Source organism: Pelobates fuscus, chromosome 9 (genome assembly GCF_036172605.1).
Source record: "Pelobates fuscus isolate aPelFus1 chromosome 9, aPelFus1.pri, whole genome shotgun sequence".
Lineage (NCBI taxonomy): Eukaryota > Metazoa > Chordata > Amphibia > Anura > Pelobatidae > Pelobates > Pelobates fuscus.
In genome coordinates, this window is record NC_086325.1 from 158,843,370 (window position 1) to 158,864,273 (window position 20,904).

The window sequence follows — 20,904 nt, forward strand, 5'->3', positions numbered from 1 at the left end:
ACACATTACTGGGAGTATTATTGCTGTGGAGCTCTGTTATACGCTCAGACACATTACTGGGTGTATGATTGCTGTGGGGCTCTGTTATACACTCAGACACATACTGGGAGTATTATTGCTGTGGAGCTCTGTTATACGCTCAGACACATTACTGGGTGTATGATTGCTGTGGGGCTCTGTTATACACTTAGACACATACTGGGAGTATATTGCTGTGGAGCTCTGTTATACACTTAGACACATTACTAGGAGTATTATTGCTGTGGAGCTCTGTTATACACTCAGACACATTACTGGGAGTATTATTGCCGTGGAGCTCTGCTATGCACTCAGACACATTACTGGGAGTATTAATGCTGTGGAGCTCTGTTATACACTCAGACACATTACTGGGAGTATTATTGCTGTGGAGCTCTCTGTTATACACTCAGACACACCAACAATACAGAGCTGCTAGAAAAGAGGGGCAGAGGGAGGGATTTTGCCCAAAAGAGGGACTGTCTCTCCTAAATAGAGAGGGTTGGGAGGTGTGTATAAGATATGTTGATCTTGTTTGGGGTCTGGAAATTGAAAACTGAAATAGGCTTTGGGAAACTCGTCAGCTATTTCAGTCTAAATATTGCAATCTGTATATCAATTTACCAGAACTCCTGATCCGGTAAATTAAAAGTCAGCTCTCAAACAAAAGGAAATAAAGTCTGTAAGAGGGATGGAATAAGCGAACTTGCCCCTGTGTTTTGTTCTGCAGACCGGCTGTTGTTTAATGAGTTCATTAAGGTCTATCGGTGGGATCTGAGCGAGTGTTACGTAAACAAAGAGCAGGCTTACCCTGAGTGATAGAAATGATCTGTGCTGGCGACTCCAAGGACCACGAGGCATCCCGCCAGCAAACAGCTGACTCCCCACATTCTCTCTTAGCCTTGGGGTTCCTGCTGGGAATTATTGTCTGCAAGCGAATTCGCTGCCCTCTCCCCGTCTCGCTGCTATATCAAAAACTTGTGCGGAATACCCTGAAACACCAAGCACAAAAGCCAGTTAGTTAAATTCAAATTTACCCTTGTTACATGTTGTTTCTTTATAGACCCCAGAGGTATCACTTTATTCTGCTTTATATTAGCACTGTGAGGTAAATAAAATAATGTAAAAAAAAAGTATCAAATGGTTACACACAAAGCAACAACATATATCACTGCGCTAAAGAATAGAATTTAGTTTAAGCGTTTATCGTAAGGTAAGTATGTTCTATACCAGGGATAGGCAACCTTCGGCTCTCCAGATGTTTTGGACTACACCTCCCATGATGCCTTGCCAGCATTATGTGTGTAAGAGCATTATGGGGGATGTAGTCCACAACATCTGGAGAGCCGAAGGTTGCCTACCCCTGTTCTATACCTACCTCTACTGCACTTCGCACCTTACTAAGCACTTGTTAAGTGTTTTTTGAGGTGAGAAAATGAAGAGAAATGCTAGTTCCTTTACAAGGAGCAGTTGTGGGGCAAATTTATAAAAGTGGAGCAGTCACCATGGAAACTGCTGAAATGTTCCTGCGAATTGTTTAACTTCTAGGACACGTTCCCCAAAATTGCTCTGTATATACAGAAAAATTGCCAGAAATTTGCAATGCATTTACGCATCTCCAATAACTGGACTCGTTATCAGAATGGGAGTGATATAAAATGGTCGCAATACAGAACAACAAACTGGCGTAGCATTGCATTGTGGGAAAGTAAAAACATACAAACATGAAAATACAAGGTACTATTTGAATTAACAGGGGGTATACTTACTAAACAGTAAGTTAACACGAGAGAGACGAAAATAGCCAATATGAAAAAATTATCTGATTTAAAAAAACCTGGATATTTTTTTTCTAACTCTATTTTGGCCTTACTTTTAAAAGCCAATTCGCAAGCCAGCAAATTCCACTATTTAGTGAAAAATCTCCCTAATATGAGGACAAAAGGCCCTGCCGTGTCTTCTTTTCGCATGTATAGATGCAGTTCATGCATTTTTAACCATAAAAGAAAGCAAACATTCTAAAATGAAGGCTTAGGGGCCCATGCGTAGCGATGAATTACCTTCAAAATGAACTTCTACGAGAACAGGCAGAAGTAAAAAAGAAAAGGCCATTAAAATTGACCTTCGTGGAATAGTCTAGAGATTAGCAGGATTATCTGTGGCATTCGAGGAAAGACTTCATTTTATGGCTCATATAACAGATAATGAAAGGGAGCTAATTCAGGGCACAAGCACAATGATGTTTAGGTTCTAAGCTCTCAGAAAAAAAAAAGAGATCATTAAATCCCAGTTTAAATAGGATTCAATTGCCATTAGAGATATTCTGTTTATAAATAGGGTTATGCATTAAACATGGATTCCGAACCCCATTCATCAGGGTTTTGGCAGAATTTTTTTAAATGATGATAATGAACACGCTTTGTTTTGGTACGGTAGGTTTATTTACTACTGTGTGCATTTTAACCCCTTAAGGACCAAACCTCCGGAATAAAAGGGAATCATGACATGTCACACATGTCATGTGTCCTTAAGGGGTTAAAAGTGAATTTCAAATGTTAGGCCAATATACCCAAAGTTGGCTATTTTGGCTTAACATTTGATATTCACTTGGAAATTCTGGCAAGTCCCAGTTTAGTACATAGCCCCGATAGCTCTGAGAATGTGCGAACCATCTCTAACTGTGACAGATAGCATTATTTAAGAAAAGTGAGGATTCAAAGTGGATTTCTAACGAAAGCTGGCAGAAGCGTTCCATTTCTTCCCTTTTGGATATTATTACCTTAAATTTGAAATTCGCGTTGAATTTTCACTTTGATAAATAGTTCTGCAAGTTGGAATATCTGAAGATTTCGTAACCAGACCTGACGTACCTCTCTATCTATACAGGTGGTAAAACCATTTGTGGGTTGGGTTAGGCAAGTGGGAGCTCTCCAACTGCTAGAACGTTTTTCTAATGCTTGTAAGGCTTGTAAGACACATTTACCTCAGATTTACTTAGAGATGATTGGGATCACCTATTCACAAGATGTCTTATATTCATGTGTATTTGGAGACTGTATTCTTAAAAATTTGTCACATGCACTGAATCATGGGAAGAAGATTAATTTACATCAGATGCCAGGATGTGCCTTGCATTCACTGTAATTAAAAAGCTACATAATACAGCTAATTTCTTAGCGGTGGGACCCCTAGAGGAGTGTAAATCTAGAACACTAATTTATCATTATGTAACACTAACACACACTTACACTTTTGTAAAAAAAAATTATTTAAAAAGGAGAACATTTAAGCAACATTACTGAACTTGTGTATAATTCAATCCATGATTCATATTTGAGATGGTCCCATGAATTAGATAATATCTTGCCAAACTGGCCATTGTTTTAAGCTATAAATTCACTATGCTGTTGGACAGCAAATGATAATTATATCAACTCACCCTTTTATAAAGGGATGTAAATGTAGAAAAATCTAGAGGGAATAAGATATAATGGAAATAATGGTGTAGTATATCTGGACTGTGTGGGTAAGGAGAGCAGAGTTATATGATAACAAACTCACATGGTACAGAGCCTGAAAGGGATAGGCTCAAATCATAAGCGCAGGGGTATTATAAAGCAAATACCAGGCTTCTTCAATAGCTGTATGTCAATCCTCAGAGAAAGGGAGAAAGAAGGACAATGGACCAAAGTCCTAGTGTATTATCCTCAATACAAAACTGGATCTGAACAAATACAGAAACTTGCTCACCTTTAAAGGAGCCAATCCGAACTGGGCTCTCAGTTAAATGGACAATGTGCCTTTAAGAGGGCACTGCTCTTCTTGTTAGCAGGAAAAGTGGATGCAGGTCAAGGACTCAATAAAAAATAAATTTATTGTAAAACACTTACATAAAAATCAAATAAAAAGCTTGACCTGCATCCACTTTTCCTGCTAACAAGAAGAGCAGTGCCCTCTTAAAGGCACATTGTCCATTTAACTGAGAGCCCAGTTCGGATTGGCTCCTTTAAAGGTGAGCAAGTTTCTGTATTTGTTCAGATCCAGTTTTGTATTGAGGATAATACACTAGGACTTTGGTCCATTGTCCTTCTTTCTCCCTTTCTCTGAGGATTGACATACAGCTATTGAAGAAGCCTGGTATTTGCTTTATAATACCCCTGCGCTTATGATTTGAGCCTATCCCTTTCAGGCTCTGTACCATGTGAGTTTGTTATCATATAACTCTGCTCTCCTTACCCACACAGTCCAGATATACTACACCATTATTTCCATTATATCTTATTCCCTCTAGATTTTTCTACATTTACATCCCTTTATAAAAGGGTGAGTTGATATAATCTTTAGCGCTCCACTGGGTCCTGTTTGTTGTGACCTTTCTACTCTCATCACCCCATTATTCTGCATGTTATTGTGTTAAGGTTTGGAGGTACCTTCACGTGTGTTGAGCTGCTTAGTCAAATTAGATTCTTCATTTTACCATTGTTTGAGCGCCTCTATAGCACGGTTTTTTGTTACCAGCAAATGAAAATTGCTGCCTGCAGTACTGTTTGTTATTTTGCGGGATGAAAATTAAAGAATGACAGCTCAGTGGGACAGTCTCTGTTATCCATTAATTAATTTGTTGCTTGATTAGACTTTTAATAGATCCAAACTGTTGATTAAAAAAATAACAAAGACCACAACGAAAGTCAGGTCTTACTTTTTGAGTTTGCATGTTGCGATGCATTTGAAGGGTTAATTAAAGGTTAAAAGGGTTCGCAAAGGGTTGTTTTTGGCATCTGTTCAACATAACAGGCCAATTAAAATCCCAAGATCCAAAGGGAACCTGACACCTCTGTGTTAGCCATTTCACACGACGGTTTACTTAGGAGAAAATAATTGCTCGCATTGCACTATTGAAACGTGTGTTATTAAATATGATAACAGACTGACATCACGGATCTTGGACCCTCCATACCTAGCAGAGAATGAAAATAAACACGGCCATCTGGAATCAGACAAACGCCGTCTTGTATGAAGAATTTCTCAAAGTCCTGTGCTAGTCATTGACCTGTGTACATTTTTGTGCAGAGCCTGGAGGGCGACATTGTATCTTGTTGTAATTCAGTGTTCTATGGCTTTATAGTCTGGGTTTATTAACTAAACAGCAAGGCAGTAATAGACGGGGTTATACATTAGTAGTGTGATTCGTCCAGAATTCAAAGTGAATTTGACATAGGTACTGTGTGTATCTGTTTGTGTGTAGTGTGTGTATCTGTGTGTGGTGTGTGTATCTGTATGTAGTGCGGGTATCTGTGTGTTTGTATGTGTGTAATGTTTGTAGTGTGTGTTTTTATGTGTGTCTCTGTGTATGTGTAGTGTGTGTATTGTGTGTGTGTGTGTGTTTGTGTGTGTATCTGTGTATGTGTAGTGTGTGTGCCTGTATGTGTGTAGTTTGTGTGTACTGTGTGTGTAATGTGTATCTGTGTGTGTAATGTGTATCTGTGTGTGTATCTGTATGTCTGTGTATCTGTATGTGTCTGTGTGTATGTCTGTGAATCTGCAAGCGTATCAGTGTGTCTGTACATCTGTATGTGTGTCAATATCTGCATGTGTGTCAGTTTTTGATACATATACTGACAGATATACAGTTACACAGACACGCTGATACACATGCAGATACATAGACAAACAGATACAATCACTGACACACATACAGATACTGTTATACGCTCAGACACATTACTGGGAGTATTATTGCTGTGGAGCTCTGTTATACGCTCAGACACATTACTGGGAGTATTATTGCTGTGGAGGTCTATGATACACTCAGACACACCAACAATATGGAGCTCCTAGAAAAGAGGGACATTAGAATAGAAAAGAGGGACAGAGGGGTTTGGGCCCAAAATAGGGGCTGTCCTTCCTACATAGGGACACTTGGGAGGTATGCACACAGAGTGGTTGTAAAGAAAAAATGAGAGATAGACAAGTGGGGTCAGTTTGGACACACACTGGGAATACACACAAAAATGGTGGTCATAAATGAAATGTTCCCAATTTTGGGGGGTTGCCAACAGACTCTGCCCTGGTGCCAATGAATCTAGATATATATCTGGATCTGGCATTACCCAGGGCAATAAACATTAACTTTAAGTGATTAAATGGCACACAGTTAAAAAGATCCCAAATGTCATGAAAGATTGCAGTATCTTATCTAATGTAACTAGGGGCCAGAGAATCCTCTAGCTGCAGATGCGTAACTCATGCACTGCGGAATAATATTTAAAAAAAAAAAGAAAAAATCAAACTAGTACTTATATTAAACAAATGAAAAAAACACATTAAGAGCCACATTCTCACACATGTACATTTAATATGCACCAATAAATATACACAGTCATTTATCAATGTGTAACAAACTGAATAATAAACTGAATATATATATCTGGATGTGTGAATTAGAAAGTCAGACTATGAGCATATAATATGTATTTCTTCTGAATTTATACAGTATATTAATAACACATGGTCACATTTAGGGCAAAATAACTGCACTAGAAAACCAAAATCACTTGGAGATATGTTTTGCTAATTTTGTATTTTGTCCCAAATGTTGCAATTCCATAGTAAGTTCACAAACATCCCTATTAATAAACAAGCCTTGTAGTGTTCGTGAGCCCCACTAGGTGGCGATCTATGCAAATAGTAGCTTTTTTTTTTTATAGGAGAACATTTGAAATCACTCCATTTGCATGGTGGGGGGCATAGAGGGGGGCTGAATCTCCAATCCTGATCAACTTACAAATCAGGATCTGAGTGCAGCAGCCCCCCAGAGATCCCCAGAACCTCAAGGCATCTTTCTGCGTCTTGGATACAATTCTTTCCAATACTTGCAACACCCCAGCAAGGATCCCCTCTACTCACTGCAGAGAGGTAGGTTTAACCCTTCCAGTGCCGGCACAGATTGCTGTACTCTGGGAGAGATATTAAATACAGTGAAATCAGCTAGATAATGAATAGGGGGTTCAAATCAGTGAAAGTGTGTGTGTGTGTGTGGGGAAGGTAAGACAAAGGAAACAGGGGGAATCTGCACCTCCTTCTGGCACTTTGAGGGTTAAAGATGAATGCATGCAGCCCTCAGTCTGTGATTAGTTAAACATTTGTTTACTCACTTGTTTTTTCCAAAGGCAGGGGTTCCTCTTATGCAATGTATGATGGAACTTGCTTTTTTTTTCTTCTGACTTCTGACTCAAAACTTTTTCTCTGTTAAAATAAATGATTCCTATGCATTCTTCTGTGTGTTTAAAATCAATAAGCAGTCCCCTTTGCAGATGCTAAATACCTTGCAGACTGACTGAGCTTATTGCTCTCTGCCCATAAAGCTTTAAAAAAAATGTATCTATAGATATACATTGATCTCTACTCTGCAAAGTGACAGGGAGATCAAGGGGGTCCCCTCCCCCCCTACATGCCTGTAGGAAAGCCCCCTCCCTTTTCCCCATTGGATACTGTGCTCAAATTTGCATGAAACCCTCTGAATGGGATTTCACCTGACTCAAACCCAGTCTCAGCCAATCCCTTGGAAGGGTGATGTGAATTTTTGAAGCAATGTATCTGTTCCAACTTATCTGTCTGGCTTTTTCTTCTTAAAAGGCATTACCCCTTCCTAAATGATTTCAGATAACACCGCTTCTTACAAAGTCAAGGACAGGCTAATGGATAACTGTTTGGGAAATGGACACCAGATATCCCAGAGCTCGTCTTGGGTCAGACTGCAAATAAATGTCATTTCTCATTGTGAGTTCCAGCATTTAATAAAGACGATTCCTTTTACCACACTGAAATGTCCCTGACCTGTGAAATGCGTCGGGCAGTAAGGAGCATTTCCCTTTAAGGATCAAAGAATACAGATTTTTGGAAGCTATTGGAGGCAGGTCGGCTCAACGTCATTGTAGGAAGAAGACTTGTAGGACAATTTCCCATAAGATCAATATAATTGTACAGCGCTACGGAATTTGTTGGTGCCATATAAATACAATTATTAAATCTGCTTTGTGTTTAATCGATGTGTTAGTAATAATAAGACAACTTACGTCTAAGATGATGCAATAAAATGTTTCGGTCTGCAACAGTGCATTTTTTCACAGTGGGGCTTATTAACTAAAGACCGAAAACTAGTGCGTTGTAAACCCAATTGCAAAACTGAGCTAAAACAACTGGTATAGGAAGCGTCTATTATTATTATTATCGCCATTTATATAGCGCCAACAGATTCCGTCTATGACGCGTCAGTAGTCAAAGCTTGGCTATTTTTCGCCTACATTTGCAATTCTGTTTTCAATTCACTAGAATTTGGTGTCAAAGATGCTCCTGCTGTAGAACATCTTGGAGAAACTGAGCTGTCAATCAATATTTTGCAGAATAAAGTGGATTAGTTGCAGTTTGAAGGGATTCCTGTATTGATACAAAGGGGTTTATTCACTACACAGCCAAATTGCTTTGCTCATACACCAATATAGCAGTTATTTTGTATCGTATTAACTAAATGCCAAATTGTAATAAATTGAAAACGGACTTACTGACTTTTAGGCAATAAAATCTGATCTAGAAAAATTCTCCAACTCTGCTCTATTCCAATCCTGGATATTTTTTAGCCCAAATATTTGTGAACCAGTTTACAATTCATTCCAATTCGGTGTTAGTAAATTGACCTCGTAGTCCCATTGTACAGCGCTACGGAATCTGATGGCGCTATATAAATAATAAAATAATAATAATAGTGCCATACATGGCTCACCCCTATAGCACACGAGGGGTTAACTCGACCTCCCCCTGTTATAATGTATTTCTGTTTAAATAGTTTAACTTACTACGGTCCAAGTACATTAAGATGCCATTCTATCATTAAAAGCACATTTGCGTGACCCTGGGGCCCAGCTCGGTATATAAATATATATTTTAATAACAATCAGTCTGTTTTGCATTTATGGTCACATTTTACACAAGTTCCTGCTATTTTATATGATTTAAAATCTACTCACACTGCGAGCCATGTATTAAAATCCCAGTGTCTTCATTTTTCATGGTTCTCACTAAACTCAAAAAATGACATCTCCTTTTGCGAACCTCAGAAGATCACTTCTTACTTAAGAAGTATATTGCAAGACGGGGGTATACCGTATACAGTATACCTTTATTTCAGCATCTCCAACCCATTAGCTTACTGTGTTAGAGCAATTAATGTCGACAAATATCACGTATGGCTGCTGTTGGGCAATGTATGAAAAGTTCTGCTGTGCAGTATGTAGCATTCATATGCTGCAGGAGAGAAGCTTTTTAACTAATCAAGGCGGTTTATTCAGGAGGCCTACGTGAGTAATAAACTGATTTTTATTATTTCCTGTGGCAAATAATTGCTTTGTACTGCAGGAGAGCACATTTCCAGCATTACCCAACAGTATTAAAAAAGTGGAATACATGAGTTTTATTCTGTTGTTATTACGTATGTATATCGTGGGGTCATTATTATTAATATTATTTATTAAGGTCTGCCATATTCAGCAGCGCAGTACAATAGTAATAACACGCAAATAATTGCGACAAGGCAAGTTGGACTTACAGGAACAGAAGGTGGAGCGGGCTTTGCGCAAAAGAGCTTACAATCTAAAGGGACATTTCTGTGTATTATATGAATCCTTGCCAGCCACACACTGTGATTTTGACCGGCGGAGGTTTATGGGATTTGAAGTCAGTTAAGATTTGGAGATCTGGTATTTGAACTCCCCCTCCCAAGCACTAGAAGGCATCACTACCTGCAAGGTACAACTAGGGGAGATTCCAAAACACACTGTTGCTGCTGAGTTATAATTACGAGTGATATCTTTTTTTGGCTGGGTTTCCACTGAGGCCAGAAACATTTCATATGACGAGCAGACAGAATAATTAATGGATGTCCCTGGGTTCACCCAGCAGATTTCTAGATTATACGATAGCCGTAACAGTGCAAACTCGGGTTATTTTTTTCTGGTTCAAAAGAGGTTATGGATAAAAAGCAGTTCTGGGGCAAAGTTCTAGAAGTGGAAACCAATGGAATTTTTGTGCTGATCACTCAACTTTTGGAACTTTAACCCAGGCTGCATTTAAAAAAAGGGTGTGGGGGTACATGTGAAAAAATATTAATCTTCTAGTTGACAGCTCCTTCAAAACTACAGCTGCTGCAGATCCTCTTGGGAATTGAGCTGACTGTCTTTGTAATGTTTCAAGGGGGCTGTAAACCGTCATGTGAAATAATTCTACTTTTAGTTGTGTATGTAATAGACATGGGAGAGTCATCATTGGACGTATCTAAAGGGCATTTACAGCATTTCATCCTGCCAAAGTAATTAAGCCAGAGGCTTGGTGTCAATGTCCAGGGGTCGAGTAGGATATTTGAAGACACAAGTCAATTGTGACTTGGGTCGCCAAATGTAATGTTTTGTGGACACGTTTCACTTGCTGATGTGCAGGACATGAAAAGTGCTCCCCATTCAGCATGCCACAAGAAGGAAGCACATTTATGTTGGAATTGTTTTGTCATTTAATTATTCTTTTCTCCTGTAATATGTCATTTCTACACACAGGTAGGGCAGTACTTTGTATGAACTGTCCATCATAAAAATCCAGAAAAACATGATGGAGCTGTGCCCTCTGCTAACCTTGCCCAAAGTCATGGCACAAGACACGGGCGCCTCCGTCTGAGCTCCCTGTCAATCATTGTCATAAACTCTGTCCTTTGCACCTGGCTGTCAGGGTAGATCAGACATAGGCAACCTTCGGCACTCCAGATGTTTTGGACTACACCTCCCATAATGCTTTGCCAGCATTATGGGTGTAAGAGCATTATGGGGGGTGTAGTCCACAACATCTGGAGTGCCGAAGGTTGCCTATCCCTGGGGTAGATAGAGCAAACAGAGAAGAGGAGATATTAAACCAGTTTCCAGTTCTTCTATTAATTTGCATTGTGTGCCTTGGCTGTGCCAAGACTACTGAATTGGGATGCCATTATGTTTAATATTTAATTCGATTTTATTTAATAGTGTATTTTCAGGGGCAGTGACGGTTTCCCTGTAAGGAGTTAAATGTATAATGGTTTGGAATTGCCTTCACTAATTACGGCTGAATTGCTAAGCAATCTTTTAAAGGGGTCCCACTTTAGACTGAACATTTGCAGACCCCATTTAATCCCCCAGACATTTGAAGTGCAGCTGTCTGAGTAAAATACCAAAGAGAGAAAACAAAAATTGACACACATCATTATGATTACAAAGTACCAACATCAAAGGGCAAATTAACCCTGCGCGGACTAAAGCCACCTGGCACCGTACTATGGATCTGGGATTGGCAAAATGTAAACCCCCAGCTGTGTGTGTAAAACTACAACTCCCATGATGCCTTGCCAGCTTACTTCCTACACCAATGTCTCTCCTTATAAGAATCCCAGAACATGTGGAGTGTATTAAAAATACCGCAGCAAGAAAACTCAAAGTGATTCTCAAGTGCATGTGTTTATTAATCAATAAATAATAAGTGTATACATTATTTACTGGGGTTTTTTTTTTTATATCCCAATTGTAAACTTGTACAGCGCTGCTGCAATGTTGGAGCTATATAAATGGCAATAATAATTTGTCGAAATAAAACAATTCTATCTTGCTTTAAAAGATTTAGTAGGTTAAAATTAATAGATCCTATATTCCTCCAAAAATTCTCAGTGCTTCCCAACCCCCCACCCTTTACCCCCCAGTTGCATGGGATAACCTGTGCCTTCACCTATTCATTTACACTCACATTGCCAATGTATAAATAACCCCACAAAACTCAACTTACCTTCATTCTAGCAGGAATTGATGCAGTGTCTTCTCAAAATATTTGTTCATCACGTAACTAGATGTGGAAGAAAAGAGAAGGGTTAATTGTGATAATATGGATATGATATACTATGTTAGAAAATAGTTAAACTCATTTTAATTCTTTGAATTGATTTTTTACGAGAGACGTCAATGCAAGACCTCTACCAGACCTGAATTCTGGAGAGAATGGCCCTCTAAATGTTCGATGAAGAGTTGTTGTTTTTTTACCCATGGTATAATACTCCAGAAAATAAATCCTTAAATTAACCAGTAAGGAATGTTACAGTATGTACATTCTTTATACTGCAAGGCAACACTTTTCATGCAGTACCCATCGACGTGATACATAGACAATATGCCAACCCAATATCACACTCACCTCAATGCCACTCAAAGTGTAACAATCATATCTGTGGCATGTAGGCTTGGGTTCAGCACCGGAGAGATCATGGGCAGTATGTATCATTAAAAAAAAAACGTGATCATTTCTGGTGCAATGGAATGTTTTGTTTTTTTGTCACCCTTTTTAAAAATATATTTCTCTCCTCAGCCTTTCAACTGGGGTGTCCAATGAGACACAAGCAATGGCATGATCACCGCAGATGGCACAGAGGTTTGGTTTATATTTAAGCGTTTAAACAATGGCATGTGAGGTTATTGGTTTTTTTTTTTTAATGTTTTTTTAAGTTTAAAGTGATTGGGAAAATTATTACATTCAGCATGCTTTATCACAGTAACAAGGGGATTTTCCTAACTGCGTTCAAGAAGGGGTTAAAGGAATTTTAATATATAGAATGAATACATCAATGCACAGAATACACTGACATAACCGGTACTCTTTGAGCCCTATTGGAGAGTACAGAGTAAGGTTTACCAAATATGACCTGTCGCTTTCCACTAGCAAGTTAATAGTTTGAAAAAGTCAAATAAAGTACATTTAACTTTACTTTGTGCACCTCACTGCCATCTGATTACCCTCGTGGGGACTAAGACATCACTAAAGCTGGTTTTATTATCTGCCCGTTAAGAACTCCCATTGCCTACACCCTTGTTTGAGAACAGGCGAAATAGGAGACCCCCACTTTGGGCAGAATTCTATGCACACCCTCTGCTGTATGGATTGAATTAGAAAAAGCACTATAACTATAGTTTTATTGGTGTGTGCATTACGGGGAATTGATTTAGAAGAATAACATGGACTAGTCATACCGTGCCAGTATACACAAAAAAAATACATTGTTTAGCACACACGCACAGTTACATTTTGGTATTGTACATCAATATATTCTAGACATACATGGATTGCTGATGAAAAAATCAAACAGGTAAATAGTGTGTATTTTACTGGTGAGTGGTGAACAGAAAGTTAAATACCTCCTTACCCTTTGTTCATTATAAAAAAAACAAAAAAAATTGTACACGTCCCTTGTCATTTCTTAACAATTCCAGGTTTTTATAATACACTCAGTTACTGTCATTAATTTAATTAAATATAAAAATAAATAATGATTCTTGCTATATAGCCAGATCGATATAAAATTTTACCTATCAAATTTCTTGCAATATATAAGGACATAAAGTATATGGCAAAATCAAACAAAGCTTAAATTCCGAAAAATATATTTGACAAAATCAAAAAATATCAATAGAATTTAATGTATTTAATATCCAGATTCATTTTCATAAGAAAGAACCAAGGTTGACATAAATTCCTGAAGTTCTGAATAAAATTCTTCAAAAGTCAGACGCCAGTATCGATACTTTTAGGAGCCACAGTCCCTGGGATTTTGTGGACACCTAACTTAACAGGTGCCTTTTTAGTTAGATATTAATTAATAGTGAGACAGAATTAAAATAAAGCCAAGTCATTGTACGGGAAGGAAAAAGTTCCAACGTTATGGAAATCCAAAAGAATTTGCTCAACGTTTCACCTAAAATCTTCAGGAACTTCAGCTGCAAAAATGTGCCTGGTATCTCCAGTTGTTCATGGAAGGTCATAATCTATAATGTTGCTATATCAACTAAGCAATTGCCGATTTATGTATATGTTGAATAAATAAATAAAATATTACCTGCTGGAGACGGAGAGCAGGTCTTGAATGGCCAGCCCAGTTGGTCCCATGGTGAAGGCCTATTGTTGGTCGAGGACTGCAAGCCCTTGGACTGCGTTGCCCGCTGCTCCATCGTCTTAATGCAGAGGTGAGGACAAGAATCCTTCTTCTTGTACCCTTTGCTCTGTCCTTGTCTTGTGCGATCCCGGCACTGATCTAAAGCCTCGGCAGTGTTACTTTAAATGAAAGAAGGGATGCTTTTATGCAACTCTTCCTGTATAAATCAGGATTGGGTTGGACAATCCAACTGAGGATATCCTGTGTGTGTTTGGGGCTGATAAAGACTTTGGGTAGTACAAACACTTGAAGCTGAACACACAAGGACAGCGTTTAATGAGGTGCAGTCAGCACTGAACTTCTAAAACACCATGGATGGGGGGGAAGTGGATCAGCTTTCCAGGACGTAGAATTCCATGTTTGTGTTAGGAGCTAGATGTCAAAGAGGAAATAGAAACAAGTAATCAATAAAGAGCAGAATAAGCTGGCATGTCCGATCATCAATTCGCTGACCCTATCCCTAAATTCAAAGCTACGCTTTTCAATGTGATGCCTGTGTAATATATGCATGCCGTCGCTGTAATACTGTGCCAACATGTCTGGATTTCCCTTGGGCTTTAGATCATTCTATAACTTTAAGAGGCATCTGGACTAACGGCCTAAAGAACTGGCTAAACTTTTTGCCTTTGCATATTCTGACCAGAATTATGGGTTAGGTTCCCTTTTATTACCATAAGAAAGGGGTTTGAGTAATATATTAATTACAGGAAAGCGTCTTGGATCGTTTACAGCATAACAACATTACAGCTAGTGTGTTTACGTCCAATGTTAGAGGGACACTGTAGGCAAAATAAGTGCAACACTTCAGTATAGTGGTTATAGTGCTGCTATAATTATTGTCAAGGCCAGGTTGGGTCATGGAATTGACATTGATAATGCGAACGTAGGAATGATCTCCATGGGCAAAACTCAGAGTCGGATTTACATCTCGAGCACCTGCAGGCACAGATTTCTTAATAAATAAAAATTTTAATTGACTGTTTATATATGATAAAAGTTGTTGTAAATACACATATTTAGAGTGAGCGCGTGATGGCATGTATTAGGGTGTACGCCTGTGTAGTAGTGTGTGTAAATGTCTGAGTGCATGTTGACGTGTGTATGTATGTCTGTGTATGTGTGTGTCATTGTGTTCTTGTGTAAAGTGAGTGTAGCAGTAAGTGAATTTAACATTGTGGGTAGCAGCATGTGTTGTGTTGTTTGTGTAATAGTGTGGGCAACAGTATGTTCAGTAGTGTGTATATAACAATGTAGAATGTAGTAGTATGTGCAGCAGTGTGTGTAGTAGTGTGTTTGTACATTTGTATTGTACTAGATAGCAGTATGTGCAGTAGTGTGTAGAGTGTGTGTGTCTGATTAGCAGTAACTGCGTTAGTGTGTAGCGTTTGTGTGTGCAGTGTGATTAGCAGTATGTGCAGTAGTGTGTAGAGTGTGTTTGCAATCTGATTAGCAGTATGTGCGTTAGTGTGTAGTGTGTGTGTGTGTCTGATTAGCAGTATGTTTAGAAGTGTTTAGTGTATGTGTGTGTGTGTACAGTCTAATTAAATTCCCTGGTGCCTAGAATTGAAAGAAACACACTAGGTACTGTAGCCTCGTCATGTCATTGCAGTGGTTATAGTGTCTGTAGTCACCTGGCGCTGTCCTTTCATTCAGTGTTAAACCATATTTAATGCTTTAATGCGAAACAAGAGATATCAGTAGCCCATCCCCTCTGTGCTGCTTAATGAGGAAACATTAACCTGAGCGATAATGGGCTGGCTGGAGAGTGCCAGCTGACTGCTTTCAGTCTATCACAGCGCCCATTGCTGGTATGAATTGCTATGGCTAAAATGGAGTGTGTAATGTCTGTCTTAGCCGCACCTCCAGTGGGGGCCGGGCTGTGGTTGATCAGGAACCTTAATTCAGTGTTAAACTGCTTGGAAATGGTTTAACAATGGATGGTGGGACGGCTCCAGGAGATAATGACACTATAACCAATTCAATAAGATGAAATGGTTATAGTGCTAACAGCGTCTCTCGAAGCCGAAATTCTGTATTTTTTTTAAAGTATGATACTGTGCCCTGATATAAAATGCCACATACACCTTGACCCTATATATAAAACAAACACCAGCAGATATACAAGATCAATTCAAAAAAATATATTATATTTTAAAATGTACAAAATAATGCTACCACTATTACTACAAAAGAAAATATTTATTTTCCTTGTTTCCTGATTTTTATTTCTCTAACCTTCTCGGTGTCCTTCAGTGCATATTTTACATACAATTCATTGAGAAAGAGTTAATGGTTTCATTTAGGTGCCAGATTCACACAGTTTGCCTTCGTCCACAAAAAGCCAAGTCTGGATTTGAACCAGGTTCCCTTGCATCTTATTTAAGGCAACATTGGATCTCTTGAGAGTGAAGATTTTTTATTTTCGGCATACAGTATGGAACGTGAGAGAGTTCCCATGTCCATGTTAAGGTTTCCAGCCCTTAGCACTCACAACATTGCAGACTTGTCTTGCTTTGGGCCAATTCATTACGCCATGCGCAACACTCACACGGACATCTTGTTAATACTCAGCATGTTGATGCCAAGTGTCGTAAAAAACAAGGAAACACGCATTTTTCTTCCTCTGTAATGCAGTCATATATGGATCTTTATATCAATCTGTACAGAAAACACACCCTACAGCCTACTTTATTTCTGTAGCAGATTACACCATATGAGAAATATTTCTCAATGCTTTCTCTATGTTATTAATTGACCCACGCTTCATTCTAGGTGGATAAAACAAAAGGTAGGATTTACTCAGTTTTCTTAAACTACCATTTGGTTTGTATACCGACAAAGAAAAATAAATGCTGTTGTGAAGCTTCTTAAAATTTTATTAACTTGTTCAACGTGTGTAGACACAGCTGTGGACTGGGGTACAAGGACCGATCCAAGTCCAATGTCATAATGGACATTAGTCCAGATTAATTTTGTGTGTCTTGTGAGGCTTCGTAGCTATACACCAACCTCCGCTATATTTTTTCAGTAATGTTCTAGTGCTGAGTGAGCGGACAGAGTGGCGTATATGAGGTTACGCCCGACACAGGCTCGTCTTCCTCCAATCACAGCACACAGTGCCAGAAATACCCTGGAAGATGCAGCTAAGCTAAACGCATTGGAGGCTCTGTTTCTGGCCTCTCCTGACATAGGGGGCTATTGGAATTTTTAATGCTATAGAGAAGACGTGTAGACCATTAAAGACATTGGTATCTCCTGCACAGCTGCCTTGTCTTCCACCAGTCACAGTGTTTCTTACTCTGTCGTTACAGCAGTGGCAAATATCTTGTCAGGACAGGAATATAAAGACACACATCTCACAGATGGAGAGACATGCAACCCAGAAGGAAGAGTAGAATTGGGGGCATCGGCTTACGGTTACTAATCAGACCAACTGTCTGCTGCCCAAAAGGAACAGAAATTGTCAAGAAAGGTCCAGTAAGCTGGCAAAATAGTTGGTTATACAAACTGTGATGTAAGCCGTTTGCCAGTGTATAATCGCATAAGATGTGTTTCGGTCTGATTGCGGGTCTTCTGGTTGTAGTTCTAAGCAGTTTGACGATGTCCTCAAAGATGTCATGTCCATGGTCAAATAGATATTCTCTGAGTAGAAAAAGATTAATGGTAATATATTGATGAGTGTGATGTATCTTAAAAGTGCTGGCAAAATGTGTTACAACATGCAGGAAACAAATACAGCCGCGGGATACACCATGGTTAACTTAAAAAAAACTAACATATATATATATCATTTTCTATATGGTTTTGGAAGTTGGTGGGAAGGAATCTCCAAATTATTTGAAGGAAAATTATTCCGCCCTTCAGACAAGATGGTCTATCTCATGATTGTTAAACTCCAATGTCCAAAGTCTATGTGGACTACAGCTTCCATAATTACCTCCCCATCTGTTTCATTCAAATAATATTGTGAATTGTAGTCCATGAACGTCTGGGAAGCTGGTCTTTGACTAGCTGGTAAGGCTGACTTTTAATGTTTAAAGGGACACTCCACTGCTCAAATACAAAATAAATACATAAAATCACTGTTTAGTATAACATACATTTTATTATGCATTTTGTTATTGGGGGTATGTATAAAAAGTGATTGCAAAAGCAGCAGATCTCTTGTCTGCCGCATTTGCAAGCCCTCCCCTTCTAACCCCGCCCAGACTTTCTGTGGCTGTCCAATCACAGTCTTCCCAATGCAGCTCAATGAGAAGTCTTTCCAAGGCAGGTGCTCTGGGGAATTGCTGCCTCTTGAGTTTAGCTCCACTGAGTAAGAAGCCATGTTGTATGATTGACAAGGTTGTAGCAAGGTTAATTTATAAAAGTGCTAATTTCTATTGAAATCTGACTTTAAGTAAAATGTAAAAAGTAGACACACTCTTCACACATAAAGCACGTCAGCAAACTAAAATGTTTTAGGAGTCCGGAGTGTCCATTTAAGCAAGTAATGCATATTGTAAAGGAGCTGGATATAATGTCTTCACAATCAATGCGTGGTAAATGCAGCTGAATATATATGTTCATGAGAAGTTACAAAGCTATAATTCAAAGTTTGAGGTTTGTAGGTTTAAATGGGATGATAAAACTATAACTCATTCTTTCTTTTCAAAAATCCTAAATATTTTTCTCCACACTGAAGAAAAAAGAAACCAAACGGACCCCTACTTGCTAGACACACGTAACAAATAAATGTAAAAATATTGCAGGGTTCCAGTGGCAGTTTAAATAATACTAACAACCTCCCCAGGAATTGTCTGCCAATATTACGTGTCCAATAATGCGCAGTTAGAAGCAAAGGAGTACCGAGGGTACTTGGCACCCGGGGCGGGAATGTCTGCACCCCAACACTGGATGTTTTGATGTGTGTCACTCTGCACTGCTCCGAACCCCCTTTAGTTAGAGAAATTACACACATGTAACATGTACTTTCATACACTCACACATACATTCATATACACGCACATGCATTCATACACAAGCACATACATTCATACACACGCACATTCATACTGGAGACCGTATCTTCAGAAGGATATTGATACCTTAGAGAGAGTTCAAAGAAGGGCTACTAAACTGGTTCATGGATTGCAGGATAAAACTTACCAGGAAAGGTTAAAGGATCTTAACATGTATAGCTTGGAGGAAAGACGAGACAGGGGGGATATGATAGAAACATTGAAATACATAAAGGGAATCAACACAGTAAAGGAGGAGACTATATTTAAAAGAAGAAAAACTACCACAACAAGAGGACATAGTCTTAAATTAGAGGGGCAAAGGTTTAAAAATAATATCAGGAAGTATTACTTTACTGAGAGGGTAGTGGATACATGGAATAGCCTTCCAGGTGAAGTGGTAGAGGTTAACACAGTAAAGGAGTTTAAGCATGCGTGGGATAGGCATAAGGCTATCCTAACTATAAGATAAGGTCAGGGACTAATGAAAGTATTTAGAAAATTGGGCAGACTAGATGGGCCGAATGGTTCTTATCTGCCGTCACATTCTGTGTTTCTATACATAGACACACACTCACATTTATATACACATATAAGCTCTTATTAACACTCACACGGACACACACATACATACATGCACACCCATATTCATTTGCACACATATACTCGAAATTTAGTTAAATCCTTATCCCTGGGGTTTAGTTGGGACTGCACAGCTCCCTGCAACTCTATCTTGGGGATCGTCTCATTTAAACTCCCTGTATCAGTATCGAGTGTGCGATTGATGACCTTGCTAGTCACTCTGCATATATATCGGCAGAGCAAGCATGTGCCACGTGGTGTAGGCAGATTACTGCTCTGGCCAGAGTGGGCATTCTGTGCATCCGCCTCAGCATGGTCCGGCGTTGCATATTTTCTTGTGTCCTGTGTACACCAACAAACATTTCTATATAGCACCTACAGTGTGTAGTGTTCTATACTTGGACTCTACTGTGAGGGATTATTATGTATACCCTTTCATGACGGTCCTACCTGGGTGCTGTTGTTCTGGAGTTAGTGATCACCCTGAGTGCCCCACTACTCTATCTACCTGTGCATCCACCTGTCACCTGGGGGATGTGGACTGCCCCCCAGTTAGCATGCCACTGGTTCAAAGGGGATTTAGGATTTTGTGAATAAAAGACTTTTCCATGGTATTTCCTACATATTAAGCAATTTTATAAGGTAGATGTATAAAATCAGTCAAATCGAAAGTCCTAATACACCCAGCAACATATATGTCTTATAGAGTTTGTACTTTGTCATACGCTTGTGACGTGGATATACCTGCCAATGCTACCGGATTTACATGTGCAGTCCCTACTTTGGTATCTTTCTTAAATCGTATTTCCCCACAATTTATATCTTCATGATTATAATTTTCTTATTAAATACAATTAAATCTAGGAACCTTAGGACTCCGTTTAATATTGTTGGATAAACTTTCCGAATTATTTAATATTTTTGGACAAACATTTAAAATGATATATTTCAACATATAAAATATAAAAATATATATATGATATATAAAAATATATATTAATATATATATATATATATATATATATATATATATAAACAATTATTACAATATTAATTTTTTAATGTTATTAAATCATTTGGTAAGCTAATCTAGCAATATTCAATGAAGGCCTAAGTTAGATGAGTACTTTAGTCTGTGATTTGAGTGACCGGGAAATGGGGCACTTGGTTGCAATCGACGCTCAGGTTATAAGTTGCTTACTGTGGCTCCATGGAGGTATAAGGATCCAACAAGAGTCATTTCTATTACCTTGTCCTCGCTGGTTC

At 38.7% G+C, this 20,904-nt stretch overlaps 1 protein-coding gene and 1 long non-coding RNA gene across 4 annotated transcripts in view; one reads left to right on the plus strand and one right to left on the minus strand.

Annotated features, from left to right (window-relative positions):
- The window catches only part of EGFL7 (EGF like domain multiple 7), a 32,542-nt gene extending 18,382 nt beyond the window's left edge, over nt 1–14,160 (minus strand). The window contains exons 1-4 of one of the 3 annotated variants that reach the window (XM_063432860.1): nt 13,961–14,160; nt 11,866–11,922; nt 7,173–7,263; nt 829–1,010 (exon numbers count right to left, since the gene is read on the minus strand). In XM_063432860.1, coding sequence (XP_063288930.1) covers nt 829–908 — 80 coding nt within the window. In that variant the 5' untranslated portion in view covers nt 909–1,010; nt 7,173–7,263; nt 11,866–11,922; nt 13,961–14,160. Of the gene's footprint in view, nt 1–828; nt 1,011–7,168; nt 7,264–11,865; nt 11,923–13,960 lie in introns of all 3 variants that reach the window. The other 2 variants (XM_063432861.1, XM_063432862.1) reach the window with 2 other exon arrangements.
- On the plus strand, nt 6,806–8,134 carry LOC134573246 (uncharacterized). Its single transcript, XR_010085311.1, has 2 exons — nt 6,806–6,933; nt 7,654–8,134. It is a non-coding gene; the product is annotated as an uncharacterized LOC134573246 (long non-coding RNA).
- Nucleotides 14,161–20,904: the final 6,744 nt, after the last annotated feature.